General features: G+C 51.7%; 1 protein-coding gene across 2 annotated transcripts in view; it reads left to right on the forward strand.

The window, feature by feature from the left end:
* Vac14 (VAC14 component of PIKFYVE complex) overlaps window positions 1–16,651 on the forward strand; it is a 100,593-nt gene that overhangs the window by 81,156 nt on the left and 2,786 nt on the right. For both annotated transcript variants that reach the window (XM_031341428.1, XM_031341429.1), the window contains 4 exons: window positions 8,772–8,946; window positions 10,114–10,232; window positions 11,281–11,360; window positions 14,007–14,157. In XM_031341428.1, coding sequence (XP_031197288.1) covers window positions 8,772–8,946; window positions 10,114–10,232; window positions 11,281–11,360; window positions 14,007–14,157 — 525 coding nt within the window. The remainder of the gene's footprint in view (window positions 1–8,771; window positions 8,947–10,113; window positions 10,233–11,280; window positions 11,361–14,006; window positions 14,158–16,651) is intronic.

A 16,651-nucleotide genomic window follows, 5' to 3' on the forward strand; every position in this document is an offset into this window, starting at 1 on the left:
ATTAAACAAGAAGGAGCAAGCCAGTAAGTGGTTCTCCTCAATGGCCTCTACATTCCAGCCTCCATCCAGGTTCCTGCTTTCAGTTCCTGCCCTGGATTCCCTGGTTAGTAACTACAAGCTGTAAGAAGAAATTAACCATTTCCTGCCCAAGCTGTTTATGGCCATGGCCAGCTAAAACAGCCTTTCAGCATGCAGCTCCACAGGCAGGCTGGATTCCACATCAGGGGACCAGGCTCCTGGTCCTTCCTAGTCATTGCTTTTCAGTTTCACAAGCATCCTTCCCTTCATTCCAGTCTCCTCCCTTGACTGAGAAATTTGTATGCCCAAGAACAAGCTAGAGCTGGTCTTGAAGAGCCAACCACAGCTCTGGGAAGGGATACTAGGAACAGGCTGGTGACAAGACAAGAGAGCAAAGGCTATCCTAACAAGGAAGCAGGCGCTTGAATACAGCCCAGAGGAGGCTCAGGTAGTACTTGTGGTGTGCCCTGGAAAACATTTAATAAATGTGGAAAATAAGGCCCAGCAGGTCCCTGGCCATCACAAAATAACTCTGTTCAAGGGAGCCTTTCCTATGGCAGAGCCTGCTGAACTCCACCCCGGGCTGTGGAAGGAATAGAAGTCATCTCTCTTGCTGTTCGCTGTGACGTCAGTGCCTAGAGCAGACTCTCAGTAAGGGCCTGCTGCCTCAGCAAAAGGTCAGCTTCCTTGTGACAGCTCCCACCCTCATGCAACCATCCTGGGATAAGCCCACCCAGGTGTCTATGACAGCTCTTCCTCTAGCCTGGCAGGAGCTTCTATTGAACTGAGGGACAAACAGCACGGAGGACAAAAGGCCCCTTTCTTCCTCTCACGTCATCTTCTGTCCCCTTTCCATCAACTCCCAGCAAGACCCAGAAAAACAAGCCCTCATGCCGCCGCTGCAGCCTCCTTCCCCTCCTGAGAAACTTAAGTGTATCAGACACATCAACTGCATTAAACACGATAGACTTTTAAGGCATGAGTTGGCAGAGTTACCACAGCTCCCTTTGCCCTGAGGGGCACACTGCCTAAGACTGATGGAAATAAAACAGATTTACAGTTTTCATACTTGGGAAGCAGGGACTTGGAAGGGAATGGGGAGGAGCAGGGTGCACTGGGACTCTAGAGCTTTCTGAACCTCAGCTGAGAGCCTACTCCTCCCACCGAAGCTTCTGACTTCTGACTAGAAGTAGCTTTCTCTTTAAACCCTGAAGGAACCCAGCTGTTAGGCAGGGGGCGAATAGGCCCTGCTCTCTGGGGATGGCTCTGTATTTTCTAGCCTTGCTGCTAGGTTGCACCCAGGTTTGTTGGCTTGGAGACTCTGGGCATTTGGAGGAAAGTATCCAGACCCCCTACCCCCACCCTCCTTGCCTCAAGCTATTAAAGGGAAGATGAAAATCAAGTAGTGGCCAATGTAGAGAAGAAGCAAGAATACCCCCCGCTCTGTGTGCAGTTCTTCTGCGGATGGAAATGAAGGACCAGAGAGTTCAAGAAAATACTGAACAGGAGGCTGAGCTGATGGGAGAGATGGAGTGATATGTCCTGCCCTCCAGACAGGTGGGGGCACTGACCCCCTGGAGCTTGTGCCCCTTGCCCATCTTGCAGAGGCAGGCTTGAAGGTACCACTCTGAGCCCAGGTTACCTTCTTGAGCACCTACTAGAGATCTCTGGACCTAGGTGAGAGAAAGAAAGAATCCACAGCCCTGATGCCAGACCATAAAAATAGGCACAAAGAACTAAGTGAGGCAGTGTTCTGAGCTGGGGATTTCTGCTTAAGATGTAGCAAGCAGAGCTATTCTTAACAGGAAGTACCCAATGAAATTATCTAAAACCTGCTCCTCGTGTAACAGAAACAAGGCACTCAGGAGGCAGGACAGGGTTAGGGGAGAATTACAAGAGCTGAGACACCCTCCTCCACCTGAGACTGGCCGGCTAGCATGAAGGCAAGTAAGGGCTGGAGCAGAAATGGACATTATTAATAGCCACTAGGAGAGGTTGCAGTGGGAGGGAGTGCACACCAGTGGGCTCCAGCTGCCGTCTCTTTTTGCTTGGCAGCTTTGTAGTTGAGTGTGTCCCCTACAGGCCAGCTGTTAGCACTCTGTCAATGGCCATTTTGATATAGTGACAATGAGACAGTCAAGAGTTTGAGACTCCTGCCTAGAGATCAGTCATCCCCAATCTCCCTTTACCTATCTCGGGTACCCTTCCTACCAGTGCCTACTAGCCAAGACTCCTAGTTAGCACCATCTGCCCAGCTGGTGGAGGAACATTCATTGACTGGAGCCTCTCCCTTCCTCCCAGGCTGAGCACCCCACACACCAAATATCCCTGCTGGAGGTCAGAGGCCTTTCTGCTTCTGCCTCTTGTCACTCCCTAAAGCAGGCCAGGCCTAAAGCCTAAAGGAAGAGGGCGAGAATGGAGGAAGGTAGGCAGCGGGCTGCTTGCCCAGTGATTGGCATAACCCTCTCCCCAGCTGCCCTCAGGTTATATGTCAGCGCTGCCGCACCCTCAAGCTGTGATAAAACAAGTCAGGCCACAGGAACCATGGGGTAGCAACATGCCCTTGCAAGACTCAGAGTTAAAGCCAGAAGAATCCAGGAAGGGAGCTGACATGAATGTCCGGAGCATGAGGCCAAGGAACCTGGGAAGGATCAGTGACAACATGGGGGGAGGGCTCATTTGACCTTGCAACTATGCTAGCTTGTACTTGAAGGATAGACGGGAGTGGGGCCCTTCAGAATGTTCCTGACGCCACATGTGGAGTTCAGCTTGCTCAGGAGAACACAGCAGAAGGAAGGCATACTGGAGGAAGAACTCTGCCACCTGGCTCTTCTCTGGCTCTAGATCAAGCTTTCTCCTGTCTATCCGGGCCGCATAAAGTAACTGGCGGCACTGGAGTCACCCACGGGCTCAAGGCACTACAAAGCCAGTGAGACCTTCCTCCCAGCTACCTTGAGGCAGGGTTCCCTAGTGTTGGAGCTAATGGATGAGTACCCGGGGATGGGGTGTTGGGGGACCCAAGCTTCCACTAGAGTCCAAGGATGGAGCTTACCTCAGATGTTTGACCAGTGGTGGTAGTTTAAATGAAAGTGATAAACAGGCTCACAGCAGCCAGGCAGGTGTGCTACAGCCTCACCCACCTAGGAAGCACCCAGAAGGCACTAAATTGTGAGGGGAAAAAACATATCCACAAGGTTCTGGGCTGTGCCTGATAGGCATAGAGCCCCAGTTGGGACCAACAACCCATTGCTGCCAAGTGAGTTTCTTCCCAAACAACACATCACACACGTGCACACGCACACATGCTAGACACTTCACCTCCTGCCATTTCCTAGATTGTAGCCCTACATGAAGGGCTTCTTACTGATAGACAGAGGCATGGACCCATGTCTAAGTTAGCATAGGAGGGCCTTCACATACCCTATTTAGGTTCCCTCCTACCCCCTCTCTGCCTTGTCCCCGAGCACTTTCCAGGCCATTGTCTCATGATGAATAGCACTTTAATATGGGTATTAAAAAATACGGGCAAATGTGTAATGCTTGCAAGCTGTGTTCCATTATTGCCGCTATGCTTGAGAGCCAAGCAGGCAGCTCAAGCCGGGCTGGGACTCAGCAGAGAAGTGATGACGCAGCAGCCCTGCAAGGCAGCCATCTGCCAGGCCGCCCATGGGCAGGGACAGGCACACAAGAGGCTGAGTGATGAGGACAAACTCAGGCCAGAAAGCTAAATCCTGCTTCTGAAGTCTCTATTTTCCCTCCCCATCATGTGTGTGACCAGCAGTGTGGATCCTCCTTTTAGACTATTCTCTGCAAACTGGGAAAAAAACACAGGAAGGAAGACCTTACTCACACTCCAGGGCTGCTAAGCACATGGAATCTGTGGCTGTCTGTGCAGTCCAGTGATAGGATTTGGGGTTATCCCTCCCCTACTTCCTGACAGGAGATACAAGCATCCTGTTCTGACTTAAAGCTCTCTCAAGTGTGTGCTCTCTCTCTCTCTCTCTCTCTCTCTCTCTCTCTCTCTCTCTCTCTCTCTCTCTCTCTCTCTCTCTCTCTCTCTCTCTCTCTCTCTCTCTCTCTCCCTCTCTCTCTCTCTCCTCACCCTTCACCACCCCCATCCTATGCAGGCTTTCCTCCTTGCTTCCTAAGGCACTCTTTTTTTAGTTTTTCGAGACAGGGTTTCTCTGTGTAGCTCTGGCTGTCCTGGAACTCACTCTGTAGACCAGACTGGCCTCAAGCTCAGAAATCCACCTGCCTCTGCCTCCCAAGTGCTGGGATTAAAGGCGTGCGCCACCACTGCCCAGCTTCCTAAGGCACTTTAACATGGGAGCACTCTGAACTAGACAGAGCTGCTCCTCTTGCCCCGCCCTGCTCTGTATGGTCCTGTCATCTATACCTTTCTGACACAGTGGCTCCACCTCTGCCTCCTTCCCCTTATCACAAATCCTAGCTGAAGAACTAGAAACACCCCCAGCAGGAGTTCTGGGAGCTGCTGGCCAGAGAGTCTCCCCGTTATCCTCAGATGCCCAGAGCATCAGGAGAGCTGAAAGGCAGGCCTTGGCAGGGACTTCCACTGTTGCCCTCTAGGGACCACTTCCCAGCTTCCCACTCCCCGCTATGACCTTTCACAAAGGACATACCTGGTGAGAAGATATATAGTTAGAACATAGGTAGTGCCTCCCAGTGGTAAAGACTTGGTCCCCAGGGTGATGCTGTTGGGAGGTCACTGGGAACATGCCCTTGGTGGGGGTGGGGGGGATTGTGAGACCTCAGTCTCTCTCTCTGCTTCCTGGCTTCTGATGGAAGTGTTTTGCTCCACCACCACCACCCCATGCTCCCAACATGATAGTCCATCCTTGACAAAGACCCAAAGCCAGGGAGCCTACAGGCTTGCACTGGAACCTCCAGAATCATGAGCCAAAGAAACCTTTTGCTATTGCTTCAGATGTTTCATTACATTAGTGAAGCCAAGGGGGGTGTCATGCACTGTGTTCTTGCCTGCCCTTCAGGCTGTTACGGAAGCACATGCTCTGGAGACTTCCTAGGATAAACTGGCCTCTCTCAGGGAGTCAGCAGACAGGGCAGGGCAGCTCTTGTTTGGCGCACTTGGTATAGGGGTAAGTTCAAGTCTAGATGTCTGTCCTCTACTGGCCAGAGCATTTACAAGCATGCTGCGACCAGCCTGTGAGTGAGCCGAGAAGTATCAGAAGTGGGGACAGTAGTCTCCACGGGCCTGTCTGTGAGCCTTTTATTCTTTTATCATTTTTCATGTGTGTGGGGGGGCTTGTTTTTCATATGTGGGTGTGCATGTGTGTTTACATGTATATAGAGGCCCAAGGTTGATGTTGGGTATTGTCCTCAATAGCTCTTCCATCATACTCACTAAAGTGGGTTTTGCTTTTGTTTTTTTTTTTTTATGAAACCCAGAGCTTACAGATATGGCTAGTCTAGCCAAGGTAATCTAAGGATTTCATTTCCATCTTCTGAGGCTTGCTATCACACATACCTGACAGTTTCATGCATTCAAGGATTCAGGCCCTTGCACTTACATAGCAGATACTGTAACCACTGAGCCACCTCCCAGCCTCTGTACATGAAGCCTTTGAACAAAATGAGCAAGGTCCCTTTGTGCAGTAAACTCCAGCCATGGTGATAGAGCAGCTACTGTTTGTCAGGCCCTCTCAGTTGGAGGTACTTGAGGGTCACAGGCAAGACCTTGCCTTTGTAGCTCATATTCTAGTGTGAGAGACAACAGCCTAGCAAAAGCACAGCCACTGACCAGTGCTCTGAAAGAAATTGGCCCTGTTCTTAGAGGCTGGCAGACAGAGAAGGTACATCAGACCCAGGCTTCCCCAGGGTGCATAGTGGACTTGAGACCTCCATGGCCTGAAGTCAGCATAACAGACGTGGTGAGGTCCACATCAGAAGACCAGCCCAGAGGCTGGGGTGTCCCTAGCAAAGGACGTCAGGCTGACGCTGGAGAAATTTTGTGCTTAGCAGCAGGAACTGGGCTTCACAATAGATCCAACCAGAAGCCATAGGTGGGACCCTTAGAAGTGGAGAGGCTGGCTTGGGTTTGCCTTTTGATTTGTCGGAACTAGAGAGAAAGGGCTTAGCCATGTGAGTTCATACTGCTTTTACAGAGGACCTAAGCTTGGTTCCCAGCACCCATACCAGGCATCTCACAACCATCTTTAACTGCCACTCCAGGGGAATCTGAGGTCCCCAGCCTCTATGGGCGCCTATAATAAGACACACACACAGACACATAACTAAAAATAATAAAAATAAGTATTTAAAAAAAATCAAATAAGCAGAAAGGCTGAGAGGTGTGTTAGGACTGACCCAGCAAGACATGGTGTGGACTGGTCCCAGAGGAGGTGACAGGGAGGTAGGATGCGAAGGTAAAGCCCTGAGTGCACTGCTAGACCAGGGTGACGAGCTGACTGGATTGCCAGTGTAATGGTCTCTACTACTCCAGGAAGGCAAATCCGCAGGGGCACCAAGAGTTGTATTGCCGCCCTGTGAAGCTCAAATGCCTGGGAGACATCCACAGAGACTGTCCCCTCTGGAGTCCCTTCAGTGAGGCCCAGGGCTGAAGAGGCACATGTGGAAGTCACTGACTCTAGGCCACTTTGAACATATTCATGGGACTCTCTTATAGACTTGAGAACAAAGACCAGAGAAAGGGGGCGTGGCCCGTCGGGTGAGGTGGGGGAACAAGTGGCAACAAGATTATTCACAGAGAACTCTCACCCTGACCTATAAAACCCGTCAGCATTTCCCAGGTTCTCTGGGACAGCAGGAGACCGCGGTGCCTGCCTGCCCAAACCATCCCTAACCCATGTACACATGAGTGCCACCCCAGACTCCACCTTCTGCACGTCCCAGCCTGGCTGACCTGGAGTCCTTGGAAAGCACTGCCTGGCAGCCATTCAGCTGCTGCTCTCTGTCATGGAAACAGCAGCAGCTGTGGGTGATGGACACTTGCAGCCATTTGTCAGTACTCCCTCCCCAGCCTGCCCTTTTTGAACATTTCTGTCCCATGGCCTTGGAGACAGGGCTCCTCTAGGGGTGGCCAGGGATAGGAAGTACTGTCTGAGTCCTACAGGAGGCTCCCACCTGCCCGCAGACTGTCATCTGTACACAGAGGCTCTTCTCCTCTAGTACCATGCACCAAACATTGGCTTCCCACCTGCCCTCTGGTTGCTCCCCCCATTTTAGACAGGTATTGCCCCATTTAAGAAATGAATTGCTATGCTGACATACTGGGGTCACCTGGTTATGTTTGAGACCATGGAGCTCCAAGGCCTTTGCCCATCTATGTAGGAGTGGCCATTTATCACCTGGAGGGGTGCACAATGGAGATTCAGTAACCCCTTGCTCGTGGGTCCTTCCTCCTCCCAGCCCCATCTCCACCCACACCATGCCCAGACCTCATTTGGTTGTCTTTCACAGTCTCTTGCCTAAGCGGGCTGGGTCCATGGGATCTAGGCTGCACACATTGGGGTTCATGGTTTTGCCTCTCCATTACCAAGTGTTCTGGGGTTTGGGGCTGAAGCTGGGGGTGTGGCAGAATTGTCTCAAGTCTAGTTGCAAAGCCATGGCTGGTGTCCATAGTGAAGAAAGAAATCCAGCCCTGATCAAGTCCCATACAAGAAGTAGCTTTGAGCCAGGCGGTGGTGGCGCACGCCTTTAATCCCAGCACTTGGGAGGCAGAAGCAGGCAGATTTCTGAGTTCGAGGCTAGCCTGATCTACAGAGTGAGTTCCAAGTTAGCCAGGGCTATACAGAGAAACCCTGTCTCCAAAAAAAAAAAAGAAGAAGAAGAAGAAGAAGAAGAAGCTTTGAAGGGTGGTTCATATTATTCAGTACATAACACCTTGAAGCCTCTGCCCCTTGTCTAGTTGCTTCCCTGGTACAAGGACAGGCAGACAGGCAGAAGACATTAGCCCCAGACCAAAGACTGTGGGGACAAGGTACCTTGACCACTAGTCACTAGCCAATAGGAGGCAGGCACACTTAGCTTCTCAATGCTCCTTGCCCACCTCTGCTCCACCAACAGGCCCCTTGAAGTCTAACCTCAGAATGTGTTCAATCTGCTGTTATTTCTCTTTGCCCCAGGGACCCTGGGAAACCTGCTTTTCCTCATTCTCTAGGTTCCTCTCTGTAACAGAGCCTCTTTCTTAGAGCCCAGTCCTTACCCCAAGGTTCTTACTAAGAAATGCATGGAGCCGGGCACCACTATGGTCCAGTTGCCATTTGGTTGACGTGAGGTCACTTTAGCCCACAAGTGCCGCTGGGCACAGCAACCTGCATACATCCCTTCAAGTAAGGCCAGAACTGAACAGCACAGACATTCTCACCCCAAAAGACTTGTGTGGAGACATTCTCAGATGAAGGTGAAGTCTAGAGAGAAGATCCAAGAGGGGCAGAACCACCTGGGTGTGCTGAGGCTTTGTTGATGTATACGGGAGACACCTGTGATACAACTTACAGACTTGTTGCTATATGTGAAATCCCAGGATGGTATCTCAGTGCATTTCTAGTAGCCAGAGGCCTGATGGTTTCCTAAGGGAGGAGGGGCACAAATAGAGCTGTGTGCCATGGACTTCTGTGTGCTGCTGCAACCCCTGGGGTCCTTTTCCCATGAATACCCCAGCACCAAGGCCCCCTACAGTCCTGGTAAAGAGCAGGTTCCTCTAGGACCCTGAAAAGCCTCCAGAGTGTAACCTTTCCCGGCTTGTTTTCCAGGCAGCTCTGCCTCCTGCTGAATGCAGAGAACATCTTCCATTCGATGGCAGACATCCTGCTTCGGGAAGAGGACCTCAAGTTTGCGTCCACCATGGTGCACACCCTTAATACCATCCTGCTCACCTCCACTGAGCTCTTCCAGCTGAGAAACCAACTCAAGGACCTGAAGACTCTGGTAATCCCCTCTGACCCCTGCGTTAGGTACCCAGCTCACTCCTCAGCTGCTCCCAGGAGGAGATGGGTAAACTGCCAGTTTACAAGGCCAGGTCCATAGGCTCCTCCCAGTTCCTCCCCCACCATTCACTGTCCCTTTTGAAACAGGTTCTGCTGGTTCTAGGATGCTCTGCTCAGCAAAGTCCCTTTCTCATGGTAAAAATTGTAATATTGCTGGAAAACAAAGTGTTAATTGCTCACCTTGTGTTCCTCCCAACTCTGGCCCCTCTCCCAAGTGGATGCATCTATCTCATAAAATGCCTATCATCATAAATGCATCAAAATGCATGACACCTCATTGCTTCCTATCCCAGGGTTAGGGTAAGGGTGCCCAAAGATTGGTCAGAAAGAGCAGAGAGATTGCCAGAAAGTCAAGACACTGGGCTTCCCTCAACTTATAGGGACCAGTGCCATCATGCCAGGGATTGATTTCCCAGTCTGGGTCTGGGTCACTTCCCTGTGTCCCCTGCCTAGCATGACCTACCTTAAACTCTTCCTGGGAGTCTCGAGGGCATTTAAGCCCTTGTCTATGAGGACATCTGAGGCCAAGTGGTTTGGAATGATCCAGGCCACAGCCCTGCCTTCCTTCTGTGGTTCCTTGCAGACATTTACAGAAGCCTTAAGAATTTTCCTCAGGCTCAGGGGCTCCCTCAGTGTGGGCTCCTCTGCAGGACTGGTTTCCTGGTACTGAGAGCATGAGGTAGACTTTGGTAGGGGAAGGAGGGGAAGCTGGGATTTAAGGATAAAGAGGAGCCTAGGCCCGGAGGAAACTTCTTCCCAGCCCAGGCTCTGGGACCACAGAGTTCTGAGAGACAATTCCTGTCATTTTGCCAGTGTCAGAAATGCCAGCTTACAAAGGGCAGGCTCACTTTTGACTAGGCCCTTGCTGCCACTACCACGTGGCTCTGTGAGGCCAGGAGGTAATGACAGGGTCTAAGGAGCTGTCAGCATTTCCTTTGTGACAACTCGTTCCCAGCTGGGCTGCCAAACACAGCCCAGTGCTGAGCTGGCATCCCAGTGGCCCCCAAGAGCTCCATGTCATAGCCTCTCGAGGTCCTTTCCTCCTTAGGTTCTGTGTGGACCCGGTGGCAGGGAGCCAACCCTTCTAACTGCTTTGCCTCTCCCTCAGGAAAGCCAGAACCTCTTCTGCTGCCTGTACCGCTCCTGGTGCCACAACCCAGTCACCACCGTGTCCCTCTGCTTCCTCACCCAGAACTACCGCCACGCCTATGACCTCATCCAGAAGTTGTATCCTCTCATTGTCATCCATCCCCTAGGGAGGGTCAAGGGTGGCCCTGCTGCCGTTTCCTGTGACCACCTTCCAGGGCTTGGGACATCACCAAGGCCTCCCGCCAGGAATGCTGTGCGGTGTGGTGTGTTCAGGAAGCAGCTGTTATCAGCTCCTTCTAAAGGCCCCTTTAGACCTCCTGAAGGGAAGGTAGGCCTGGAAAAACTCAGGAGTGGAGACCGGCTGAGGTGCGGCCACCTCCTCCCTTAGGAAAGAGACAGGTGTCTCCTGCTAGCCCTTCCACCCAACTCTTTTTTTGGATGGAAAAGGCCTTGGTATAAGAACATGCTAAACCTGCAGGGTTGGCTCACATGTCTAAACTTTGGAAACTTCAAGAAGGACCAGGAGCCCACCACACATACACAGGATGCATAATGACCTGCCTTACCAAAAGGCATCCATAGTCAGAGGGTTTTTTTTAATTTACCGGTGGGAATGGGAATCAAAACAGCCTTATCTTTGAACCTATTGTATGACCTAGGATCAGAACAGTGTTCAGGAAGTAAGACTTACTTCCTGCTGTGATGGGATAGAAGCTGGGGCCGTGAGAGCTTCAGGGAAAGGTCAGGTGTTCTTTCATGGCACCCTTTCACACCCTGGGTCTGTTGGTCTCAGCCACTCGTGTGACCCAGACACTAAGAGCCCACTGGTCACTTCTAAGCCTCCTTGGCCTGCTAGTGAGCTGTCCTCTCAGGCAGAAACCAAGAGCCTCTCCTGCTCAGCTGCGGGGTCACAATAAGTGTCTTTCTTCCTGGGCCCAGGTAGGCAGAGGACCACTTCAGGAGCAGAACCCAAGCACCCCTGCAAAAGGAGGGACACAAAAACAGAGAGATTGGATATATGTTCTTCATGTGCTAAATTCCACTTTGAAAGACCCAGACTGTGCTTGGAAACTAGGTCTGGAGGGGGACATATGGAATTCTGAGCCCAAGCTCAGATGGACTCCCTGGAGTCCATCCTTGGACAAAGACTCCCAGTAAGGAGACTTTCCTTGACTTGCCCACTCAGTGGGGACCTGGAAGTCACAGTGGATTTCCTCACAGAGGTGGACAAACTGGTGCAGCTAATTGAGTGCCCCATCTTTACATGTAAGATCCTGTCAGGGCCACAGATCTATCTTGGCCTTCTGCCGGCCTGGAGGCAGGGGGGTGGGGGATATGGAGTCAGTGTCAGATACCACTCTTACCTGAGCTTGGAAAGGGAAAGAGGGTAATGGGCCCAGGAACCTTTAGAGTGTCAAGAACGTAGTATCAGAGAAGGTGGTGATTGGTGATAAGGGGCCAGCTGGAGTGGGATGGGATGCATGGCATCAGAACTTAGTTTTGTCTGTTTCCTCAGAATGGGTCACATACACACAGGCCAGTGCTAACATGAAACCCATCAGAATGTTAAAACTAGACCCTGCCCTGGGCTGTCCCTCGCTCCCCTCCCCAGCCCACTGCTTCTTCTGCCCTGACTCTCTGGGGTTATAGGGATCCCTTCTGCCCAGAAGCTGCCATGTGCCAGGAGCCACTGGGCAAGTGCTGCCTGGTGAGTAACACCCAGGCTAAATGTGCAGAAGCAGTGGCTGCCTGGGCAAGCACAGCGCTTGGCGCCTCCACACATGCAGCGCCTGCTCCCCAAAGCAGGCAGCGCTCCAGGTAACACACATGTGTTTACAGTGTAGTGGAGAAGCCAGAGGCAGCCCTGGCTCTAACCACCTTTCCAGCCTAGGTGGCCATGTGGGCCTTTGTACCTTGGCAGCATCTCTGGCCTGAGTCATGAGCCTTTACCCTGAGACCCAAAAACAAATGCAGGGGCTCAAGGATCTCCCCCTCCCTCAGCTCCCTCACATTTAAGGGACCAGCTGCTCTCAGCAGTATGTGCTGCCATGACTCAGGCTCTAGAAACAGCAGGACAGGAGAAAGACTGCTTCCCAACCTGTCCAAAGTATGCCCTGCCTAGCATCTCACTGCCTAAGGACCCACAGGGTAGAAAGATTCGCTTGAAGGCAGGTCTAAGCTAATCAAGAGGAAGCCCTGTGCAGATCATCCTCAAGTATAAGATGAAGAAGGCACCGACAGCAAAGACGCTAAGCAAGCCAAGCTTCCTCAAGGCCCAACGGGAAGAAAGAATTGGAAGTAGGTTTCAGGCTTCTCCACAGCTGTGTACTTGGTAAAAGGTTTTCCTCCCCGGGCAATGGAAGCACACACCTTTAATCCCAGCACTCAGGAGGCAGAGACAGACATATCTCTGAGTTTGAGGCTAGCCTGGTCTACAGACTGAGTTCCAAGACATCCAAGGCTACACAGAGAAACCTTATCTTGAATAACAAAACCAACAAAAAGTTTCCCTATGCACATACCTTGCAGATGTTTCTCCTTGTTCCTCCAGCTGACTGAGCATCCTCCAATGCAGCTCAGTGCCCATATAGCCTACCTGGAGCCAGCATCCAATCTCACCAGCTCTGGGCTTCTGAGCACCCAGCTAGACATCAGGGCTCACACACGCCCTTAGGTTTGATTACTTTGCTTGAGTATCTCACAGGACTCTAGGAAGCACAGTTGTTAAGAGACACTACAGTGGAAATGGAGGAAGAGGAGAGTCTACTTCTAACCCAGTCTGGAGTCTTTATGGGAGCTTCATTACTTAAGCATGGTTGATTTACCTTGGCCATTGGCAGCTTAACCTTCAACTCATCAGCATGAAAGACTTTGTTTTAGAGACTCTGAGGACTGTAGCAGTTCTGTGCTGGGAAACTTGGATGAATATCAGATATGTATGTTATAGTATCATAGGTGCTATGACGTCTGCCTCTTGGGATAAGAGGAGGCACTAAGAGGCCACCCAGTCCTCTTCTACCTGGCACCAGGGCCTAGCTGCTCCGGCTCCCAGCATCCTCCTTGTTCTACTGGGAGGCAAGACCACACTCCAAGACTCAGGTCTACTCTCTGAAAGGTGTGCCTCATTGCCTACAAATAATGTCTGCCAAGGTTTAAGATATGGGCAGAGCTACTCCAGAGGCCCAGGAGGGAAAGGAGAGCTTTCCCTCCCTATATCAGGCCTTGGATAGGCTGTAGCCACCTTGCAGTATAGCTGGCCAGTAGCAGGTACAGACTTCTAGGATTGACATAGGTGCTGGACAGAGAACGAGTGTCCTGCCCTTGAAGGGGTGAGGTGGTAAGTGGCTATGTCTAAGTTGAATATCCAAATCTCTGGGCTTTGGTGTGTGCCTCACAAAACACAAAGGCATTTTCCCATCCGCCTCCCTTAGCAAAGCCCTAATCCACTCTTTCTCTCTAGCTCATCCTATTTATAGCTCACGTGCTGGCACGTGCAGCACCAACTGGGGAATCTGTTACTCTACAAGCCCCCCAGCTCCCAGCCCTCATTATTAAGGACGCAGCTGAGCCTAGGGAAGGTAGGCTTAGCCCAACAGCAGGTTTGGGGATCTTAGGCTGAGGGGGCTGCTAGATAGGTCAGTCAAATGGGTGGGTAGGGAGAAATTGGGTCATGGAAATGGTTAACATTCCCTGAGAGAAGGGGACCCAGGCCTGGCTGCCTGTGGAGGAGCAACTGCTTAACTCTAAGGCAGGTATGTCTCAGCCTAGCAGTCCAGGTCCAGCCTAGCCTAGCCTAGCCTAGGTCCAGGGTACTTCCAGTTCATTCCCAGATAGGCTGAGGCAGGGGATCTGGGCTAGTGTATTCTAGAGCAGTGCCAGGACCCCTGACCCCTGACTTTTGCCCTGCTGCAGATCTACGCCTGCAACTGCTGGACGTGAAGAACAACCCATACCTGATCAAGGCCTTGTACGGCCTGCTCATGCTGTTGCCCCAGAGCAGTGCCTTCCAGCTGCTCTCTCACCGGCTCCAGTGTGTGCCCAACCCTGAGCTGCTGCAGACTGAGTGAGTGCTGGGCCCCAGGCACTGCCCTCCAGTCCTGTTCCATGGGGGAGCAAGGGGCTTGCTGAGGTTCCCTACCTTACCCTTCTGTAACCTTGTTCACTCCACAACTGCCTTTCTTTTGTCTTCAGATCCACAGCAGATCCCAAAAAGGAGGTTCCAGGAGTGTTTAAAGGGCAGAAATGTATAGGCACACTTTACCAAGCAGACTAGGGGAGCTTAGGGAGAACAGGCCTAAGTTTGGGACCTTTGCATAGCATAAGTCCCTGGAGAGAGGAGCTCCAGGGATGAAAAATAAGTGGGAAGTCCAGACAGCCAGATAGAGCCCAGTGTTGGGCACCTCACAGGCTTTAGATACCTTACTATTCGATTCTATTAGATGCTCAAACTTGGCCCTCTGAGAGCTCCCGCACATCAGGACCTGCCCACCATCATTCCAGAGGAATAGGAAACAAGAATGTACCTGCTCTGCTCTACTAGGGTCCTGCTCTCGGGAAGAACATGGCTGAGTTGCCCAACCTGGCACCCTCTAGGCAAGGGGTTCCAAGCTCCCACCCTGAACCCTCTGCTGGCCCTGGCCCCACAGCCTGTTGGGCTGTGTCTATATTTGGTAACCCTTGGAGGCTTTGCCTCATCCACAGGCATTTGGCATCGGAGATGGAAAATTTCACTTGTCAGGTCACCATGGAAACAAGCAGAGCCACTGAGAAGATTTACGCTGAATGGAGTGCACCCAGCTTGCATCAGCTGCCCTGTGTGTCTAGAATTCCCTCCTTGGCCACTGGAGTCACTCAGCAGGCCTGGCGCCTCTCTGCAGCGAAGGCTGCAGGCATTTGCCCTTAGGGTAGATGCAGACAGCCTCAGGATCAGCCTGCTGAACTCAGGTTTCTGTGGCCCTGTGTCTTCCAGACCAGCTTGATAAGTTGTCCTGCCTGCTGCCCAGTCCACCCTCCCTGTGCTTTCCCAGTCAACCCTGTGCTGACTGTCTCATCAGCTCTGAATGTCAACCAAATGAGCTCTATGAAGTGTTGTATGGGTTGAGTATACCCAGGGTTCAGGGATGGCACTGTGGGGTTTGGCTGGTGTCTGGATCCCAGCAAAAGAATATCTCCTGCATCTGGGAATAGAAAGTTCTTAAGGTGAGAATACAACTCCTCAGCCTGACTTCTGCATTGACCCTACAATATCCAGGTAGCCACTGAGGAAGGAGGAAGGGAGAAGGCAGCTGGAAGGACACTGCCCTGGGGCAGGCCTCAGGCCGGGCCAGAAACCCTGCTACTTCCCAGAGACCCTTTCTCAGGCTCTTCTGGCAATATCTTGTCTGAGAAGGGGAGGGAAGGCTGTCCGAGTCAAGGCAAGATAAATGCCCAGAAATAAACTAGGTAAAAGGATTTCCTCAGGAAAATCTTGAGCCCAAGGAATAAGTCTTCTATGTAGAAGGTTCTAATGTGGGTCAGTGGATGGTTTCAGGCCTAGAATGGGATCTGGGCCAAGTTCTCCATAACTTTGCTGTGTGGCTCCACACAGATTCCATACCATCTCTGGGCTCCCATTTTCTTGGTCTATGCATATGTGTACTAAATGGACAGAAGGTGTTGGGGTATTCCCAGCCTTCTAGCTTCTTCAGGGACCTGAGAAAGTTGAATGTAGACACAGGCATGGATACAGTAAGTGGGAAGGGACTTCAGACAGCTGAAGGAAGAGTCAGGTTTCAGGGTTGGGGTACAAAGGGGCAGCTCACACTCTGAAAAGGGGCTGTGAGCAGCCCCAGCCCAGGGTGGGGCAGGCAGCTGGCAGGCAGGCAGGCAGGCAGCCTTCGAACAGAACAGCTGGGTCCCTCCCTGCATTCTCACTAAGGGTTGGGACCATAGGCCACTCTCAGGCTTTCTAGCCATCCTGAGTGAGGTAAGAAGTATCCTCTGAAAGAAAAGCTAGTGGTAGTTGAACAGGTAGATGGCAGGGGAGAGTGCCAGCTCTAGACCTGTGTATCACCATCCACCCTAACACCAGGTATCCCTGTTACCCAGTACCTGAGTGTCATGGTGAAGAAAGCATGTCACTGCGGTGGGTACAGGGATACTTGTAATCCCAGCACTGGAGAGGCGAAGGCAGGAGAATCATCAATTTAGGGTGTTCTTGGCTATAAAGGCCAGCCTGAGGTACATGAGATGCTGTCTCAGCAAGCAGCAAGGCTGGTCATGAGGACTAGGAAGGATGCCCTACCATGAAGGAGGTCCCAGAGAGCAAGAGACAGCTGCTTCCCCAGCTCCCAGGCTGGGTATCTTCTTGTTCTAGTTTGCTTTCTATGGCTATGACAAAACACTAACCGAAAGCAGCTTGGGAAGAAAGGACTTTATTTCATCTTACGCTTCCAGGGAATGGTCCAGTCACTGAAGGAAGTCAGGCCAGGGACCGAAGTGTAGCTTACTTATTTGCTCTGTATGGTTTGTTCTGCTTGCCTGCCTGCTTGCTTGCCTGCCTGCCTGCCTGCCTGCCT

Source organism: Mastomys coucha, unplaced genomic scaffold (genome assembly GCF_008632895.1).
Source record: "Mastomys coucha isolate ucsf_1 unplaced genomic scaffold, UCSF_Mcou_1 pScaffold22, whole genome shotgun sequence".
Classification (NCBI taxonomy): Eukaryota; Metazoa; Chordata; class Mammalia; order Rodentia; family Muridae; genus Mastomys; species Mastomys coucha.